Source organism: Heliconius melpomene, chromosome 20 (assembly GCF_056956725.1).
Source record: "Heliconius melpomene rosina isolate 202511_hmr_F chromosome 20, ASM5695672v1, whole genome shotgun sequence".
Taxonomy (NCBI): Eukaryota; Metazoa; Arthropoda; class Insecta; order Lepidoptera; family Nymphalidae; genus Heliconius; species Heliconius melpomene.
The window spans coordinates 4732871-4751557 of record NC_140408.1 but is presented as its reverse complement, the minus strand read 5'-3'; the positions used below and the strand labels follow the sequence as shown (position 1 = coordinate 4751557).

The 18687-nt window shown below is 30.6% G+C and overlaps 6 protein-coding genes across 6 annotated transcripts; 3 read left to right on the top strand and 3 right to left on the bottom strand.

Annotated features, from left to right (window-relative positions):
• LOC146527641 (malectin-B) lies at window positions 1–1231 on the top strand. The gene has a single exon (XM_085204959.1). It carries the CDS (start codon window positions 195–197, stop codon window positions 990–992), a length of 798 nt encoding a protein of 265 aa, XP_085061085.1. The 5' UTR covers window positions 1–194; the 3' UTR covers window positions 993–1231.
• A 117-nt stretch (window positions 1232–1348) lies between these two features.
• LOC146527640 (uncharacterized) lies at window positions 1349–3745 on the bottom strand. The gene is made up of 3 exons (XM_085204961.1): window positions 3466–3745; window positions 2872–3242; window positions 1349–1524 (listed from the first exon to the last, which is right to left on the bottom strand). The coding sequence occupies exons 1-3, from the start codon at window positions 3613–3615 to the stop codon at window positions 1452–1454; spliced, it is 594 nt and encodes a 197-aa protein (XP_085061087.1). The 5' UTR covers window positions 3616–3745; the 3' UTR covers window positions 1349–1451.
• A 1720-nt stretch (window positions 3746–5465) lies between these two features.
• pkaap (A-kinase anchoring protein pkaap) lies at window positions 5466–7563 on the top strand. Its single transcript, XM_085204957.1, has 3 exons — window positions 5466–5671; window positions 5753–5854; window positions 5990–7563. Exons 1-3 carry the CDS (start codon window positions 5647–5649, stop codon window positions 7483–7485), a joined length of 1623 nt encoding a protein of 540 aa, XP_085061083.1. The 5' UTR covers window positions 5466–5646; the 3' UTR covers window positions 7486–7563.
• Window positions 7564–8491: 928 nt separating this feature from the next.
• On the bottom strand, window positions 8492–11530 carry LOC146527638 (G-protein coupled receptor 143-like). The gene is made up of 7 exons (XM_085204958.1): window positions 11096–11530; window positions 10862–10973; window positions 10689–10783; window positions 10029–10207; window positions 9343–9502; window positions 9043–9210; window positions 8492–8769 (listed from the first exon to the last, which is right to left on the bottom strand). The coding sequence occupies exons 1-7, from the start codon at window positions 11246–11248 to the stop codon at window positions 8563–8565; spliced, it is 1074 nt and encodes a 357-aa protein (XP_085061084.1). The 5' UTR covers window positions 11249–11530; the 3' UTR covers window positions 8492–8562.
• A 1022-nt stretch (window positions 11531–12552) lies between these two features.
• On the bottom strand, window positions 12553–16760 carry LOC146527637 (uncharacterized; the record flags this gene model as incomplete). Its single annotated transcript, XM_085204407.1, has 2 exons — window positions 12553–14168; window positions 16727–16760. Coding segments are annotated over 2 exons (1476 nt in total), but the record flags the coding sequence as incomplete, so codon positions are not given.
• Window positions 16761–16922: 162 nt separating this feature from the next.
• On the top strand, window positions 16923–18622 carry LOC146527636 (uncharacterized). The gene is made up of 2 exons (XM_085204962.1): window positions 16923–17166; window positions 18393–18622. The coding sequence occupies exons 1-2, from the start codon at window positions 16985–16987 to the stop codon at window positions 18553–18555; spliced, it is 345 nt and encodes a 114-aa protein (XP_085061088.1). The 5' UTR covers window positions 16923–16984; the 3' UTR covers window positions 18556–18622.
• The last annotated feature ends 65 nt before the right edge of the window (window positions 18623–18687 follow it).

Below are 18687 nucleotides of genomic sequence, written 5' to 3'. Positions count from 1 at the left end.
TTAACAAAACTACAAATTATGATTTTGTGGCTATTTGGAATTTATTGATGGAAAGCTCGTGGTTTGCCGGTTATTTATACACACGCAAATATATAATATTTGCGAAAACAATGTGTTAAAACAATTTTTGTGAAGTAATAAATAGATAATTATATTCATTATTCACGATATCATTGTATTCATAATCAAAAAATATGTTTCGATTTTTAGTAATTCCTATTGTATTAGTTTCCTGCCTATTAGAAAGCGCTACTGGTTTGGGAGAAATAATATATGCTGTTAATGCAGGTGGTCCCGCCCATACAGATATTTATGGCATCCATTATGAGAAGGATCCTCTGCAAGGCAGAGTAGGCACCGCATCTGATTATGGAAAACAGTTAGTTATGATAGGAAGAGTAAATTCCAAAGATGAAATATTATACCAAACTGAACGATACCATCATAGTACTTTTGGTTATGATATACCTGCTAATAGAGACGGTGATTATGTTTTAGTGCTTAAGTTTAGTGAGGTTTATTTTAATGCACCCAATATGAAGGTTTTTGACGTGGTTCTAAATGGAGATCATACAATTGTAGCAGACTTAGATATTTTTGGTAAGGTTGGACGTGGAGTAGCACATGACGAATATGTACCATATTCCATAAAAAATGGTAAATTATACTACAATGACGAAGAATCTGACATAAGAGGTGGTAAAATAAAAGTAGAATTCATTAAAGGTTACAGAGATAATCCAAAAATCAATGCTTTGTTTGTAATGAGAGGAACAATCGATGAAGTGCCCAAGTTACCACCAATAGTTTGGCCTGAAGCAGAAGCTGAAGAACCTAGAGAAGAAATAGAAGAAAAATCTGCAAAGGCTCATCGTGCAAGTGGCCCCAAACAGCCTGATCCTTACTCGACAGATGATAACTCTGTGTTAATTCCTGTGTTCATTACAATCGGTGCTTTTATTCCATTATTGTTTTGTCTTTGCAAACTTTAACAAATAATTAAATTAATGTGTTATTTATTGATAATACATATATGTAATATGCTGTAAATTTATGTTTCTATATATCGCAGCTTTGTTTTTATATTTTAAATAAAAAATATCCTTTGAAAGCTCAAGCCAAATAGTACAAAACAAATGAAAAACTAGTGCCTGTCCCACATAGGATATTACTATATTAAGCACAATTCACTGCACATGCACATATTTTACAAATAAATTATTAAATAACATTATTTAGTTTAATTTTAAGAGAAGTATAATAAAAAGATAACTTCCATGTAATAATCAAGATTTGAAAATTATGTTTGACATTTCCTGAAAGTTTTGGGTAAAAAAAAAGAAAAGTATTCAATTGAAATATTTATTGCAGTCTTATTATTTACAATCACATTATTGATTAATACACAATTTTATAGTTATTATGGATGCTTTTAACCAATAAACATTTGATCATGGATTTTGATTGCTTTTGTTTTCTCTTCTTAATTTTAATTTATGTGATAATTTCACTAGTTTTAATAACCTGCAAAAAAAAGAATTATTAAACATTTAATATTTATTTTAAGTTTAAACTTGAATTATAAAATAAAATATCTTTTTAACTATGAAAGTTACACTTTATATTTACATGTTATCTATACATAATAAAACTATAACTTATCACTGACTAGTATAGTACATGAAAAATATAAGAGAAAATCTATTAACATAAGTAAGGAACCAAAAACATTTATTTTTGTCTGTCTAATCTCAGAAGTGGCTTAACCAATTAAATGCAGTATTCACAAACACAGACACACTTCTCTTAATATTTAGTGTTAGTTTTATTTAAATCTGTTCATAAATTTAAAAAAGGAGCTTATATAAAGAATTGCATGTGACAATATTGTCACAAAACAAGTTTTTTTAACTGTTTTTATATTGAATTGCTGAAACTAGGTTTTATTATATAAATATTGTATTTAAAATGATAATTTGTTCACAGCAATAATTTAGATGAGAATTAAAAAACTAATATAAAAAAATAATAATGTAATAACATTAACATAAAATAATAAGAATAGTACTTATATGCTTTAATGTATTCATTAAACATGGAACTCAATTTACATTTAATTATAGTTCCACTGTGATTTGCTCTTGTGTTTATTGTAGATATTATTATTATTATTATATACATTTTCCGCAACAAACAACTATCAAAGCGGTGACACATTATCGGACAAATGCGATGATCGTAGGTTCGATTCCACTGACATTCCAAATTAGAGTGAATACTGCAGCAGTGTAGGCAGAGGAAACCTAGCGTTAATACAATCCGAGTCCGTTCCGCACTCCATCTAATTTTATGAAACGTGTTGAGCGGCGGAACTCAGTCCTGCGCTTTGTCTTGTTATCAGAACGAAGAAAAGAAAATGTAAAATTATATATGTGGGAGTCGAACCCACAACCGTCATGTTCACACGCTGCCACTGTCCGAAACGACCTCTATTTAGTCATACAAATTTATTGAGAATGTAACTTTATTCAATTAAACATAGTATAAAATTACTTAAACAATAAACATTGACCATGGCCACGCAATAAAACGTTATAAATTATAATATCTATATATCTTCATAGAAACAAGCCATAATAATATTATTCGTAACTAGTCGACAAGTGATATCTCTTGTTTTTCTATAAATTAAAACACGGAAGTGTTCGCGGAATAAACAATTTTTTTCTTTAACCAAAAACGAAAATTTTAAAATTTTACAGTTGCTCTTCTACAAATAAAAAAAAACAGTCAAAAGATTTTTGTTACTCTTTAAGAAAAAATATACAAGTAATTGAATGTTTTTATTATCTTCTAAATTTATATACTTACGCATTGCCTGTCCCTGTATTATTGAGTTTGAGTTGGCAATTTCCTTTTTCATTTAAAATAAAACCCCGCTTACAATTTTTTGCAGTCGCGTTTAACGCTGGTATAATTGGAGTACTCGTGACATTGAATATCAGTGGATTTGTTTCAGATATATTTTTTATTGGATTATTAGTGGAGATATTATCTGAGGTGGTAAATTCCTCTACGTATGATGATGTCGTATTTTCTCCTAACGCTATAGCGGGCACTGAATTATTCAAGGTAGTCTGTATTCTCTGTGTGGATGTGCTCATACCGTTAATCGGTTTAATCGTCGTTCGATTTTGTGGTTTAATTGTGAATTCCGAATAATCGTATGCATAATCATAATCCTGTAAATATAATTAATATTTTTATTAAATGTATTTATTTATATAATGGTTTTTTATATTCAAATAATAATTAAACTTTTATTTATAATTTAAATTAAACTCTTTTAATTAATAAAGTAAATATTAAGATTTAATATTTTTTACGAATGTTACACATTCAAAATACATTTCTAAATTCAAAATAACAAGCTCTATCGCTATAATATTTTGATATAAATATTACCACATATTCTTCTTTTTCGCCTTTCATCACTGCAAAGATTTGAACATCCTTAACGTCGACTTGGATATTAAAATCTCCATCTTGCCGCTGATCTATCAGAGATGACTCCCCATAACTTGACAGAAGAAATACAAAATAAACAAATAACATTTTTGAGAGAAATAAGCTCGTTCCGTTCGAGTCCCGCGAACTTGCACAACTGGCTAAGCATCGTCGCCTGCCGCCCTGCGTGCTTTGTACTTTAAGTTATTTCCATCAACATAACAGTTATTTCAAGTAACCGTGAGAAGGTCGATAGCCTCCGCTAGTGCATTGCGTTCGTTGGATTGCGTAAAGATCGCAAATCTTTAAAAATAGCACATTTGTTCAATTTTTAAATGTATGTTTTTTTTTCAAAATAATCTAGTAGAATCTAGATTTGAAAAAAATATTCTACTTTAATGACAATATTTTTTGCCCCCCTCGCGTGGGCTCCTCTTGTACTATACGAATATTTCTTTAATATTATTTAAGTGAAATAAGGAAAAATGTATTGATTATTTTATTATGGTTATCTCTACTGCTATGAACTCCATACAGCGTTATTTGAACTTTTAAGCCTTTTATTAAATTTTGCTCATATTTAATAGAAAAATGTTTAGTTATTTCATACCCATGAAGACATTCAAATCGCTTCAGTTGTACTGGAGATACAGAAAGACAGAATAAAATGGTTTTATAACTATATACGCACTTGAAGAACACGCTTATTTTGAAATCACAGAGAGTTGCGAGAATAAGCCTGTATACTTAATTATTGTAACTGGTTTGCCTATGAAGTTATGGATAGTCCACTCACAAGAAGTCGCAAATCTGGCGTGAGCTAGATCAGTAGGTATATCATTTTAAAGTTGCATCTCAATACAGTTTTGAAAATGTTATGTATGTGATTTTACGAAAATTGGTGATGTTCATGATATTAATTTTAGAAATAAGTAGGCTTAAGCTTAAAGCACCTGTAAGTCGATTGCATCGAATCCATAATTATTTTATGGGACAATGTGTTTTTTTACAATAACAAACACTTGCAATAGGATCCCAAACAACATCAGAGAATTCTCTATAACACTATTTAAAAAAGTCGTCTTTTGACGACTTTTTTAAACGACGACGTCTGTGCAGTAAAAGTTATTACTAAATTAGATATTTTATAAATAATAACACGCCTTGGGAATAAAATGCTCTCTCCAGTTTGTTTCAAAGTTTTCATTGTCACAAATAATTAAATGCATATTTGTTTAAACTACTATAAAAAAAGCCCCACTTAGTTTCTAGCGCCAGTTCTTCTCGTATAATCTGTAGCTTGCAATTTGTATGATGGTAAAAACACCGAGATTTCATGATATAGGAGCGGGATTGGAGTTTACGCGGAAAAAACTGCGCTTGTCGTGCACGGGTACGCACTGTCTAACGTATAACTAAATATTTTTCTTAAAATACAACAAAATTGGCGAGCAAAATCAAATAAATTCCCAAAAATCTTAAATTACTTAATGAGACCATCGTGGCGCAGTGGCTCAAGCGTATGACTTTAAACACGACAGTTTGGGTTCAGTTCCCACTTGGAGAAGTGATTATAATTTATAAATATTTTGAAACCAGTCATGGCGCAGGGGCACAAAGTGTGACTATAAACGTGACTGTTGTGGGTTCGATCCTCACTCGAGGAAATGAAATATAATTAATAATTATTTACTTTTAAATACAATAATTAAATGAATTTCCAAAACACTTACATTATGATTTATTTAATACATCCATTTCAATCCAGAGTTTGTACCTCAAAAGAAAAAAATCGGAACTCTTATAGGATCACATTGTTGTCCATCTGTCATATACATGTCGCTCGATCCTCGATCCTCGATTGTTATCCGGTCTGCATAAATGCATTTCCCAGCGATAAAAAAAAGGTATACTGTTATCAAAGTTAATCCATAGACTAAGATTTTTACAATTACGTCATTTTGACGTTTGACATTTGTCATTGTTATTATACGTAGGAATGTTATTATTCTTTATTTACAAAATAGTTATTGAATTCTTACTCTATTTACCTTAATGGAACGACATACAAACTTATGTAGACTATTTTGTCTGCTTTTATTTTATAGCCAAAACTCCAAATAGCGTATTGTTTACAAAATGATTAAGTTTTGGAAAAGTGCAGGTTTGTATTTATATTTATACATTTTTTATTGGTGTAATAAACTTTCTATCGTTAATTTCCGATTAATTCGATTATTTTCAGCCAAGGGAAAAACTGGCTGCCCAGTACGACCACCCGAAACTCTTTTGGGTGAAAAGACCCATTTTTCTCTCATGGACGCGGATCTGCACGAACATAGCGATGGTATTTACTATTTATATAATGCTAAAGAACATACATTTTATTTTATTATTTTAAATTATGGCCATTACAGTATCAGCAGTCTTATAATTTTTTTCAATTACAATTTTTTATTAATTTTTGTATTGTTATTTCCAGATAATTTAAATATTTTTGACAAAAAATCAAAATTATCAATAAGTCTATATGACATACTTATTGATAAAATTGCTATTAATTATTTTATGATGTACATGGAAAATATTGGTAAACAAAATCTTTTAAAATGCTGGCTTGAGGTAGAAAAATTCAAATTGGAAACATCAGGTGGTAATGTAAATGAAGGAAGACATCCTAAAATAAGTCATACAAAAAGCTTAGATAACCATGCAAATGATAATGAGCTTGAAAAAAATTGTGATAGTTATGTGTTTCATAAATTTGGATGGAAAACAAACACAACTAATTTAAGAAAAACTAAAAGTGAAAGCTCTACAAGTTCTTCCATAGATTTAACAGAAAATTTAGAAATTGATTATCAATTTACAAATGAAAATATCAATGAAATCAGTGGTGTTGTGACTGATATAACTGATAAAGCTATAAGCATGTTTAAGAAATATATAGCTTTAGAAGCTCCTATACAATTAGATTTAACTGATGCCATAAGAAAAACAGTAATTTCAAATATTTGTCAACCTGAGGGTGTGAAGGAAGATTGCTTCAAGCCAGTTTTAGATTCACTATACCAGCAAATAGAGCAAAATTACTTTAGTGGCTTTCAAAACAGCCCTCTCTATATAAAATCCCAGATAGACATTTTAACAAGTGGCTGCATCAATCTTAAGGATATTCTTTACAATGATACAATATTATTTTATTTCACAGAATTCTTAGAACAAGAATCATGCAGTAATTTACTTGAGTTTTTAATAGCTGTAATGCATTTTAGAGACAATTTAATGAATGATAATAAATCCAACCTTGAACCAGCTCAGGGAGATGCCATAGTACTTTATGATAAATATTTTTCCCTTCAAGCAACAAATCCTCTTGGTTTTCCAACAGATATTCGCTTGAAGGTTGAGAGTGATATATGTAGTGAGCTTAACTTAATTTATACCTGCTTTGACACACCTTATAAAATTATATATAAAACTCTTAACAAATATGTAAAAAGCTTTTTAGGATCTGAATTATATTATACTTATTTGTCAGAAATGATCAAGTCAGTTGACCAGTTGTGGTCCCCCAATTATAAATCACATTCTGACTGTAGCAGTGAATTTAGTGTAAGTACTCGAAATACTCTATTAGCAATGGGCGACCCTCACTTTAGAAAAAAGCGCAATCATTCTGTACCTGATATGACAATTGATTCTAATCAGCTGTATAATGCTGACTCTCTATGGCAAAGAAAAAAATATGATGGTTTAAGTCTAGGTAGGATAAATAGTTTAGGAAGATTTGAATCGAAATTTGAACCTGATCCAGACAAAAAAGACAAGTCGGTGCTAAAAAAAATGGTAAGCAAGTTTGTGCCAACTAATACATCCAAAGTAGAAGAGGAAATGGCTTGGCAAATAGCTCATATGATTGTGAAAGATGTTACGGATCTAACCATGGCTCCACCAGAAAATGATCATAATATATAAATGTGTGATAGCAACCATTATAAATAAGTATATATTTTGTAAATATGTATTATAAGAAAATAAATATATAACCATCAATGCTGTCTTATTGTAAAGTATTCACTGGATGTTAATGTCAGTAGGGAATATGAAATTTCGATGGTAGTTACGTAGTTACTGGGTATATAAGGTGCAAAAATAGTACCTAATTTTCGTTAAATTATAAAGCTCTATTTTTTATATTTTTCTTTATAGTAACATTAGGAATGACGTTATACATTGCCAGACACTTAGCACGGTTTTAAACCCACTCAGACACATGTTAATCCTACTAAGCTATACGCGCCTACAAAGATTAAAAACAACCGATTTTCTTAAAAAAAAATCTACAATCTAACATCAATAATAAATCCTTTTTTTTGCATTTTTTTTTCTTATTATATTTGTAGGCGCCATGTTCGTAGGATGTGGGGTAGCCAGGTAGAACGTGCCCACCCCAGAAATTTTACTTACAACAATATTTGTCCAAAAAAAAAAACAACATATTCACAAACATATTTGTTCAAAGTTTAAGTCCAGAAAACATCTCTAGATACCCTCATGGTAGGCGCTTGTAATTTATTAGGTTTTAGAGGTCTGGGAGGGGTTGAAAGTGCCTTGCTAAATATCTGGCAATGGATAACCTCATTTCTCCTATTATTCCTAAAAACTGGTTTTTTTTTAAATAATTTAACGAAAGTTTGGTAATATTTTATTTACCTAATAACTGCCAAAGTACCACCATACAAAATTCATATTCCCTTATAGTACTTACTGGTGATGGGTGTATGCACACAGGAACTTTTTTATAAACTTTATTATCTTTTTTATGCAGGTTTTTTTATAAAGAATTTCTGGTTTGTTTCGAAAAAAAATAAAGTAACTGTATATATTACAGTTACTTTATTTATTTAAATTATTATTGCAATGAAAAAGAAATTAAATATTACAATTCATAAGAACTTATTACAAAAAAATGAAAGTGTAATTAATTAAAAAGTGCAAAATTTTATTATCATTTTATAAATTTGTATAGTGTAGATATAAGATATAAAAAAACTATAATGTCGCATAATTATTAATTGCTGGTGGTATTGCTGATAGTGGCAGACGTGGCGGCTCGGAGCCCAGCAAGGGAGACTGTTCATCTTGAAAATTAAAATCTTTGTGTGTACTTGGATGGGCCGGTCTGAGTTTCTTTTCTACAGGACTCCATTTTCTATATACCATTGCATTTAGTAAAGCCTGCATTGGGTTCAATAGAGCCTGAAAATCACATAACAATTTAATATATGTCTTTTTAGCTTTACACTATATCCCACACATAAAAAGGTACGTAGAGAGAGCTTGGGAATCTACCGTTCGCCATTTTCCGTCAAATTATGGATGCATCGCATGTGGTAATAAAAAGAATTTTAAAATAACTTAAGACTTCTTAATTTGTTGGTTTTTAAACTTTCGTAACTTGGATGAGTTTAACAAGATGTATAAATTTTATAATCTTTATTGTCCAAAATAAATACTTTTAGACACACTTACCATAATATACCATATAGTAATAATGACTTTAACAGGCATGTTAAACCACATTGTCCACACCAAAACACCGTTAACAAGATTAGGCAGCCAACACACATAAAATACAGCATTTATTAAAAAGAATTTAAGTCTTAAAGTGTCCACAACTCTCCTTTCTTTACTTGTAAACTGTAAAATCATCAATTTTTCTTATAGCATTATGCATAAAATGAAGTTTAAGCACAAAGGCTGGTAATTTTATGTTATTGTAATTTTATTTTAAAAAAAAATACTTTTTAAGAATGGTCTATATAAATTTACCTGAGCCAAAGGTAGTGCTACTGCCATCTCAATATTTTTACTTGCCATGACATATATTATAGGGTTTACTATCATAACCATGGCAATAGGCAAATATGTTGCACAATAGTTTGGCAATATTCTTAAGAAGGCTGTTGAGATTGATGTTATATTATGACATCTGAAAAATTCACAAATATCTATTACTAATAAAAAGTTTTGAATTTAATTAGAAATTATGAATACATTGATACTTTTCATGTTTCTTGCTCTTTCTTACAATATATTTCACATGACAATTATTTATTATTCAATAAGTATCTATCTATGTTTATTTATATATATAAGGTAGATATACTACATAGAGTTGCATTAGTTGCAGCATAATGGTGTCTAACTATAATATATCAGTTGTGGTTACAAAATACGATCCCTTCTTGGATATATGTAATTATATCCAAATTGATCTCCTTGGTTTGGTTTTATAAAGTACTTGAAGTAATTGAAGAATATTAGTACTGGATTAACAAATATTCTCGTTTCTTACCTAAGTTACTAAAAGATTAAATTAACATTAAAAAAGGTTTTTCTACAAAAGATTAAGTTAAATATTAAGCATATTTATATAACCATAATTTATCCTCCACCAAATTCCTCAATGGAAGTAGAGAGAAAATATAAGAAAATTATGAAAACATGTTACTTACGTAGCATTTGGAATATATAGTATAGATAAGCCAATACTTGTAGTAGCAGCAGGTAGACCCCAAGCTAAAGAATGATAGAGTGTTGGATGTGTATTATTGCCTCTAATTGAGTTCCAAGTATCTATTGCATAAAATAATGTCCAAAACCATGTAGCTGTATAAAAATATTGAGTCCAAGCCTAAAATATAAAGAATACCTATAATAAGTTCTTTGATTTTCACCATTATTACACATAACATTTTTTGAATCACAACATTTTAAACATTTTCCAGTAGTAGTAAACTACCCAAATTCAAATAGTTTTATTCAAAATTAGAAGTTACATGCTTCATTTTAATAAAGTCAAATAATTTACCACCAGTTCACTAAAGTTAATGCCACAGACCTGAGAAGAACCGGTGCAAGAATCTCAGGGGGACTTATGTTTTTAAAATCAATTTTATACAAATATATATTTAAGTTTTTGTGACAATGATATGTGTACTTTTAAAAAGAATAGATATTCTTTTATATAAAAAATATAGATACATTTTTTAATTTTACACAGATTTTTTAATCATAACATGATAAAAAAAAAAAAATACTGTAATCAAGAAACTTTATATGTAACAATTATATAGATATAATGTGTATGTTGTAACAGATATTTGTGAACTTACAGATATAATACTACAAAACAAAACACTGACATCATCATTGGGCATAGGCATAATATTTTTATATTGTAGCCATAAAGATGATCTAACTAAAACACCTGGAAAAAAGCATTTGACATTTTAAAGACATGCAATTTAAATGAAAGATGCACTTATAGTATTCCAAACCTACCTACCTAGAGAAGCCAGTAAATCTGCCACAGCTAGCCAGATGATGATATGACGCCCTCGAGCAGTTGGTAAGTTTTGGGCTCTGTAGGAGGAATCTGATGTCTTTCTTGGTATTATCTATTTGATTTTTAAAAGAAAATGGATGTTAGACTAGTTGTATACAAAAATATAAAAATAAAAAAAAAAAAGTATTTTTATGGACATAAAATATATTTTTACAAACACTTGATGTTTCTTACCTGATAAAGAGAACCTAAAATACCAATCGATGAAGAAACTAGGCAAACAGTATTATATGATTCTGTATTAAATTCATCCATGATTTTGATTGCTAAATCTTCTTTGTTACCAGTGTGATGGCAGCAAAATGTTTGAATAGTCGGATCTGACATTTTCACGGAAAATATTTATTGCACTTGTCTAGACGAATGTATTAAAATCAATACTCGGCTATCTGACTGTTTATAAGTTATAAGACATTTTGAAAGTAGTTTGATATTTATTCACTGTATAAATTACCTAAGGTTTATAATGTAAAAGTTAGGAAATAACCATACTGAGCGCTCTTAATTTTTAACGAGTTTTATTTTTTAACAATTTTATAAAGTTGTTTAATATAAATCGCATGTTTACTTTATGCACTCCGCGAAATGTCATTCTCAAACATACCCTATTTTCATAACTTGTCATTTGCAATTTTTTTTAATAATTTCGCAGCCGCGGATGCGTGTTATTTATACTTATAGTTTCCTCAAACAGCAGACGGTCAAGACGCTCTGATCTGTATCAATCAGGGAATTATGGAAGAACATAAAATCAAATGAAAAATTTATGGATTCTTACAATAAATAAATTTATTTTTACTGTCACAATTTTTACAAGAAATAATTTAATACGTACTGTAATTGTACACTCAAATACATCAATATATTACAAAGTATTATTATAACAAGTTAAAGGTAATAGATTTCTGTAATTAAATTTAAATATTTTTAAATAGAAATATGACCGAGTACGGCGTTGCGTCATACAACCCAACAGGCACTGTCTTCATTCTTTAAACGTGTAAAGCGGGGTAATGAAGTTATGCTCAGGCAAGAATCGGTCGTAAATGAGGCAACACAAAATTTTCTTATACACTACTCATACCAAGTGTAAAAAATTTTTGGTTCACTCAAATTATTCATATTACGCGCGTTCAATTTGACTCGAACATGTGCACTATTTTATTTAAAATATATATTATTTATGTTAATATAAATCGTACCATATTATCATACAATTTAAATATTCAAGTAAAATCCTATTAATGCTAACCTACTTTTTCTAACTGTTCAAAAAATAAGCGGGATGCTTTCTATATTTATAGTTTCTCCTTTGATGCAAGAAATTTACAATATTCATATTGCACATAATATTATGTTGACTCAGTGAATGATTACGTTTACAAATTATTACTGCAGTTGATATCTCTTGTTAACTTTGAGTAATAAGCTGTATATCTCAATGTATAATATTTAAATTTTACTAATGTATTAAATACGAAGTATTATTTAAAAAAAAAAAGAAATTGAGGTACCAACTTATTTTAAACACTGTTGTAATCTAATTAACTAATGTAGATTTCAAAAATAAATATTAATTTTGAAATAATATTTGAATTTAAGTAAATGATACTTTATAAAAAAAAACCTTGTTGAACACGAATAAATATTTATATTTATAGATAAAATTACAGATGTGATAATAGTGAAAACATTACTACATTCTTTGAAAGTGTAAGATTTATATTATTAATTATTCTTAAATGTTAATATACATAATAAGTGTGTAGGTATATTGTTCATGTCATTTAATATATTGTTTACATTCAATCATTATGATTTTCAGTGTCGTGTTGTAAAGGAATTACGGTAAGGTTGTGCTTTACGCTAAAGCAAGGATTAATTGGATCACGTATATCCCCAGATTCTTTAGTACAATTTAAAGTAAATGTTTCGTTGATATTTAAATAAGAATTTGATGTGAGAGCTATAGGCTGATCTCCATATAGTTTATCATCTTGTAATATCGATGTATTATTACTCAGATTTGATGGGTTTTCAATCATAGGCGGCTCTGTGACATTGTTCTCAGCTGCCGAGTTAAGAAGAACCGAACAGGGTATGGTAGTCATAAATTCTTTTCCAGCTTTTGTTAATACTGTTACAATGCATTTTGTCGTATCTTCTTTGTTATCACTCATACTTACATCTTTAACACTCGCATCCGGCGTAAATGAAGTTGCAATTGAACAGGGAATTGCAAGGATTTCTGTAGCGTTATCATTAGTTATAGTTAGCGTGCAGTTAACCAAATCACTTAATATGGGATCCACAGCTAATGTCGTATTATTATCTGGTGCAACAGCTATTGGCTGACCTCTATTATCGTAGATGACAGTATGGTGATGGTGACCGGTAGATCTAGCTAAATTCCATAATGCTAAACCTGTCAACACTGTACCAATTCCAGCGCCTGCAATGCCTACGCCTGTTAATGCGCTTCCAGTTCGACTTACACTTCCAAAATTCCGTCCACTATTCATATAATTCCCAAAATATCCAGGAGTTTGTGAATTATATCCATGGCCTCCGTATCCTCCATTGTTATGTCCAAAGTATGGTGGTGGTGGTCCTTGGGGATGATAGAAATTATTTCCGGAACTTGAATAAGGTGGCGGTGCTCCTGGTTGGTTATGATACGTATTACTATAACTATTACTGGGATAGTTGCTTTGATAAGGTGGTGGAGCTACATTTGACCCGGATAGTCCAGAGCTTGAACCTTGTGGCTTATAGTTAGGCGTATTAATTCCTTGATATGGCGGTGGTGCAACATTCGAACCTGATAAGCCTGTACCCTGTGGATAACCTGCACCAGAACTAGGATTGATATTTCCAGAAAGACTATTAGATGCTGGATATGCATGACTTGGCTGGCTATTCTTTTGAACTGGTGTAAATTGTTGAGATGGAGCATTGCTTCTTTGTATATTTTCTTGTTGAGGTGCCGATTGTTTAGGTTGATTGTTTCCTGACAGACCAGTATTACTTGATGGATAAGAATGACCTTGATTATTTGGTTTGGATTGTCTTGATGAAGACGTTTTCTCTTGCCATCCAAATAGTGAGGGCTTCGGTGCTGATGCCTGGGGATAGCTTAATGAAGTTGGTATCGGTTGTGGATTAGAGTTTTGTTTTCTTCCAGAGCTACGACCAGATCCTGAACTGCGACTGCGAGATAATTTCCTTGCTTCAATGTTACAAATCACTAAAATAGATACCAAAAAAATGGCGTAAAATGTCTTTTTCATCATTTTTATGTTTTAAAAAAGTCCTATAATTTGTTTAAACCACTTATTTCTGTACAACTTTAACAAGTGTGATCATATCAATTGTGCGAACTTGTATGATTCTAGAACATAACTGTTGGTCACCTACCCAGGGACTATATGAAATGAAAAGCTATAAATAGAGAGGTCTACCATGTACCTATCGAGGCTACTATTTGACACGCGCAAACAAACACTTTTATAAAATCAATAAAGTTACCACGAAGGTTGCAGAAGAAGTTTTTTCTAAATCAGAATAAGTTTTTTCTAATTGTACTTAGAGAAAGAACATCACCTAAGCGACAGACGATTTTATGTGCAAAAACATTGAAAAACGAAAACCGATTTATTACAAAAATATTCTTTACGCACAAACATAAACCAAAACTAGCAGAAAATAATATATAAGTTACGTCAATGTAAATAAAAATTAAAACAATAAATAAAAATATTGATACTTTTATTAACTACTTATAACTTAAGTTCCGATACTTTTGGAGTCGAAAACTTTTTTCTATTCCTATTCATTTTGTTAGTATCTATCTATACTAAGTGGGTAATTACAAATTAGTGTAAATAACGAAAAATTGCAATAGGAAAAGGAAAATAAAATTTTATAGATAGGTACGTAGAGCAACAACATGCCAAAATTATATCACAATCGAGTCAAGAATCGATATCAGATTATAACTAAAATTGAAGAATTTTAAGCATATCTTTTGAAAAATAGTTTCGGTTTCCAATAGTAACGCTTTACCAAAACAGCGGAAGTTCCACTTGCGCTCGTTACTATTGTGAATGCTGAAATAGTTCTTATTGTAATGATGTAAAATTCAAAAATGAGTACATTATAAATGGTTTATCCCCATCTTGAGTCAGAGTTTATCAGGTTCATTTTGTCTTCTAATGAAACGAAGTATTCAAAGACGTTAGTCATTACTGGAATTCCGAACTACGACTCAAATAATAAATAATTTAAGAAACACTTCGACAAGTGAAGTAATAAATAGAAATAAATAAAAAAATTAAACAGAGATGATGGTTGCGACACTCGGTAGGACGGGACCCAATACATGAACTACTTAGGCAATATTAAAATGATATTAAAGAGATATAGTTTGTATTATTCATAATTAACTATGTTATTTATGTGTATTGCCATGCATATTTCATTATTGTTTCTCTTTCATAATTTACGGGTTCAAAAGAACCCGGTCCTTTGGAAGGCTTGCGTGGGGACACAGGTCCAACACGTAGAGGGGGCCTCTACGAGACCTTAGAGACCTTAGAAAATATATAAATGTTTTATTGATACGTATCAGTAACAGGTAATTGTCCAGAGGTGGTCGCCGGTTAAAGCGTGGGAACTTTGGAAAATGTGGAAATCTAAACTAGGACTGTGGAATGAAATTTGGATGGACTGGCTACTGGGCTATTGAGTGAGACTAACGGATGTCCGCCGTTACAATAGTCTCAAATTGAATAGTTGACGGACAGTGACTCGCCTCTCACTAGATGGGCCCTCACAAAGCGGCGTAGTCGGGAGCAACATCGACGTGGTCGGCTAAGGGTGTAGAGAGTTGTGCACCGGTTTCACCATCACGAGGAGCGGGTTTCCCACTATTACGCAGATTGAGCACTTCCACCCTTTCGAGCATATAGCTCTGCGCTCCAAGAAATGAAACTATATAGTATTGTTAGAAATCGGTGAGCGCTTTTTTTAAAAAAACACGATAAAACGTATACCGTCTGTATGTTTCCAACGTACTCGGATAGAGGTTCCACGTAATTACAATAAGTGACATGTGTCACTCAATAACAATACTACACACTAGATAGATACCTTCCAATCAGGGCTTCCGCCTACAAATATTTCGCGCGCAATATTTTTTATTTAAATATTTATATTGGCGCTGCGCCACGACGGCCTCTAAAATAAAGAATTCTTAATAAAACTTTGAATTACGTAAAAGATAACTTTTATTATTTATATAGTATTGTTAGCTATAACTGCTTTTTTATGTTATTGTTACTTAAAACAAGTAGATGTACCTAGGCGTCAATAATTTTTTTTTATACATAGGTATAGTTTTTAAATATTTTTTTGTTTGTTGCTATTTGTTAGTTAATACTGTATCCAGCACATTACGTACCTACCTAGTGTTGAGACACTCCGTTCCCCACTTTCCGCCGAATTCTTAAGTATTTGCGTGTTGAATGGGCGGAACTCAAAGAACGCCTTTTGCCTCACTACCAAAGCGAGGAAATGAAAATAATAAATATTTCAAGGAATCGAACCCACAACAATCGCACGTATGTGTCACTGCGCCACGACGGCCTCTAATATAATAATGCTATTGTGAATTACATTTTAAGAACTTTATAGCATTTGTAAAATCAATCAAATAAAATGGTAAAATCCACTACTAAATCAGACTAAGGGAAAACCAAAAAAATAAACACTAAAACATGTTGCTATAATATTGGTGTAGTTTACCTTGTTTTCTCACGAAGTGAATAACATAAGGATACAAAAATACAAGTTACAATTGTTATTTAAAATAATAATAATAACTTTCTTAGTTTTGATTGTTTAACACAATGAACATCAAATAGATAACGTATCACACACAATAATTGAATTTATCTTTCTACTTTAAATTATAGATAAAGAACAATTATAAAATATCTTTGCTTCAGTGGATAATCAGTTATTCTTCTGTACACAAAGAAATTGTATTTCCATTTAGTTACAATGCTACTAGTTTGGGTATTGTTGAGTGTTTTGCCCATAACTTTCGCAAGACCGGGACCGGAGGGCCTAAAAAATGTAATAACTGTTCCACCAAACTGCCCGAGTGGACAAGAATGGATAAACGGCCAATGTCGCGATGTTTGGTCTAGATCCCTTTCAACTCCAGCAGCACCAATTAATGCGTAAGTAAATTCTTGTCTAGTACGTAATAAGCATATGAGTATTCGTGAGAACTATGTTAGACTTTATATTATATGTTGTTTGTTATTTTAACGAAAATTATTTGTTGTCACTCAAAATACTTAACACAATTCCATACAAACTTTAATGATTTAGCTTTATATTTGTCCTGTCCTGAATCCTGATGACCACACAAGGATGACTGAAGTAAAACTTTTGTAGCTCCACCTATATTCATTCTTTTTTCTATTGCGATCCGTAACTTGCTATGAGAGAAAGTGTAATGAAAACTAGGATATAGGATATAGATTTTGCGCGGCAAATTTCTTTCTTTTTCTTCTAATTCAAACTTACCAAGGATCTACATTAATTGATATTAGTAATTTCAATACAAATAAATGAAAAAAAATAATTTAAAAATTTTTTTTTAGAAAAAAATATTACAAACTTATATTTGTAGTTCACTGTTTATACTCGCTTAATTAAGTTAGTGAACTTTTATAAATTGCAATTCCGTTGACCTACAATCCTAAATTAAGAACTAAACCCTCAGTGGCCGTCACCGTCTCGCACGTGACCGGATATTTTCCAATATAGATATTTTTTACTGCTGTTGATTTTATTATTATTTATTATTTAACTGAAAAGAATTAATTTGATATACAAAATATTGAATCTTATTTTTAAAAAAAGTAATTTAATGCCCAAATTAATTAATGAATATAGAGATAAATCAACACAAACCATCATCCTTTTCTACTGTTTCCACTTCTACTGTTTCTACTGTTTTCTACTGTTTCAACTTAATGTTATATTAAAGCAATAAATTATTTTATTCATCACTTAGTGCTTAAAACCACAATCTCCTCTTGTTTAATTTTTACAATTATAATAATAAACAATTATTATTATAATATTTAATCAAGAAAATAAGGAACCATATTTACTGGATTAAAAAGAAACTGTAATGGGAGCCGTCGTGGCGCAGCAGCACATCGCCTGACTATAAATGTTACGGCTTTAGGTTTCTTTCCCACTCGAGAATGAATTATTTTCATTTTCCCGCTCTGGTAATATAATAAATATTTTTATATTTTTCAGGCTTATTTTTTTGTAAGCAAAATTCTGGGATAGGCACGAACCAATCGGCCCCCTCCCCCAATTTTTCGTCCATGAGCGCTCCCATCTAGCATAAAGCTAAAAAAAATAATTTGTGTTCTTTTTACAGAGCCGTGCAAGACAATGACAACAATAAGGTTAAAGTTATCGACCAAAACGAGAGTTTGACTTCAGTAAAAAACATAATAAGCGTTCCATCTCAGTGTCCTATTGGTTACAAGCCTGATGCTCTTGGAATTTGTCGAAAAGTTGTAGATTTTACATTGATTTAAATTTCGTGTACCTAATATTCTTCCATGTATTTGCTTAAATATTAAAATATATCACTTACAGAAAGTACTGATAGTTTTTTTTCTTCTAAATACATATATAATCACCTCGAGTCTACATTAAATTTTATACAG

Bases quoted from the DNA above. Each gene is read 5' to 3' on its own strand.
- LOC146527641 (XM_085204959.1), top strand. From the start codon at position 195: ATGTTTCGATTTTTAGTAATTCCTATTGTATTAGTTTCCTGCCTATTA.
- LOC146527640 (XM_085204961.1), bottom strand. From the start codon at position 3,615: ATGTTATTTGTTTATTTTGTATTTCTTCTGTCAAGTTATGGGGAGTCA. The intron at 3,243-3,465 runs GTAATATTTATA...TTATATTTACAG, and splicing joins GCGAAAAAGAAGAATATGTG to GATTATGATTATGCATACGA. The intron at 1,525-2,871 runs GTAAGTATATAA...TTTTTTTTGCAG, and splicing joins AATACAGGGACAGGCAATGC to GTTATTAAAACTAGTGAAAT.
- pkaap (XM_085204957.1), top strand. From the start codon at position 5,647: ATGATTAAGTTTTGGAAAAGTGCAG. The intron at 5,672-5,752 runs GTTTGTATTTAT...GATTATTTTCAG, and splicing joins TAAGTTTTGGAAAAGTGCAG to CCAAGGGAAAAACTGGCTGC. The intron at 5,855-5,989 runs GTATTTACTATT...TGTTATTTCCAG, and splicing joins TCTGCACGAACATAGCGATG to ATAATTTAAATATTTTTGAC.
- LOC146527638 (XM_085204958.1), bottom strand. From the start codon at position 11,248: ATGTCAGATCCGACTATTCAAACATTTTGCTGCCATCACACTGGTAAC. The intron at 10,208-10,688 runs GTAAGTTCACAA...TTTATATTTTAG, and splicing joins TGTTTTGTAGTATTATATCT to GCTTGGACTCAATATTTTTA. The intron at 8,770-9,042 runs GTAAGTGTGTCT...TGTGATTTTCAG, and splicing joins TTACTATATGGTATATTATG to GCTCTATTGAACCCAATGCA.
- LOC146527636 (XM_085204962.1), top strand. From the start codon at position 16,985: ATGCTACTAGTTTGGGTATTGTTGAGTGTTTTGCCCATAACTTTCGCA. The intron at 17,167-18,392 runs GTAAGTAAATTC...TTCTTTTTACAG, and splicing joins CCAGCAGCACCAATTAATGC to AGCCGTGCAAGACAATGACA.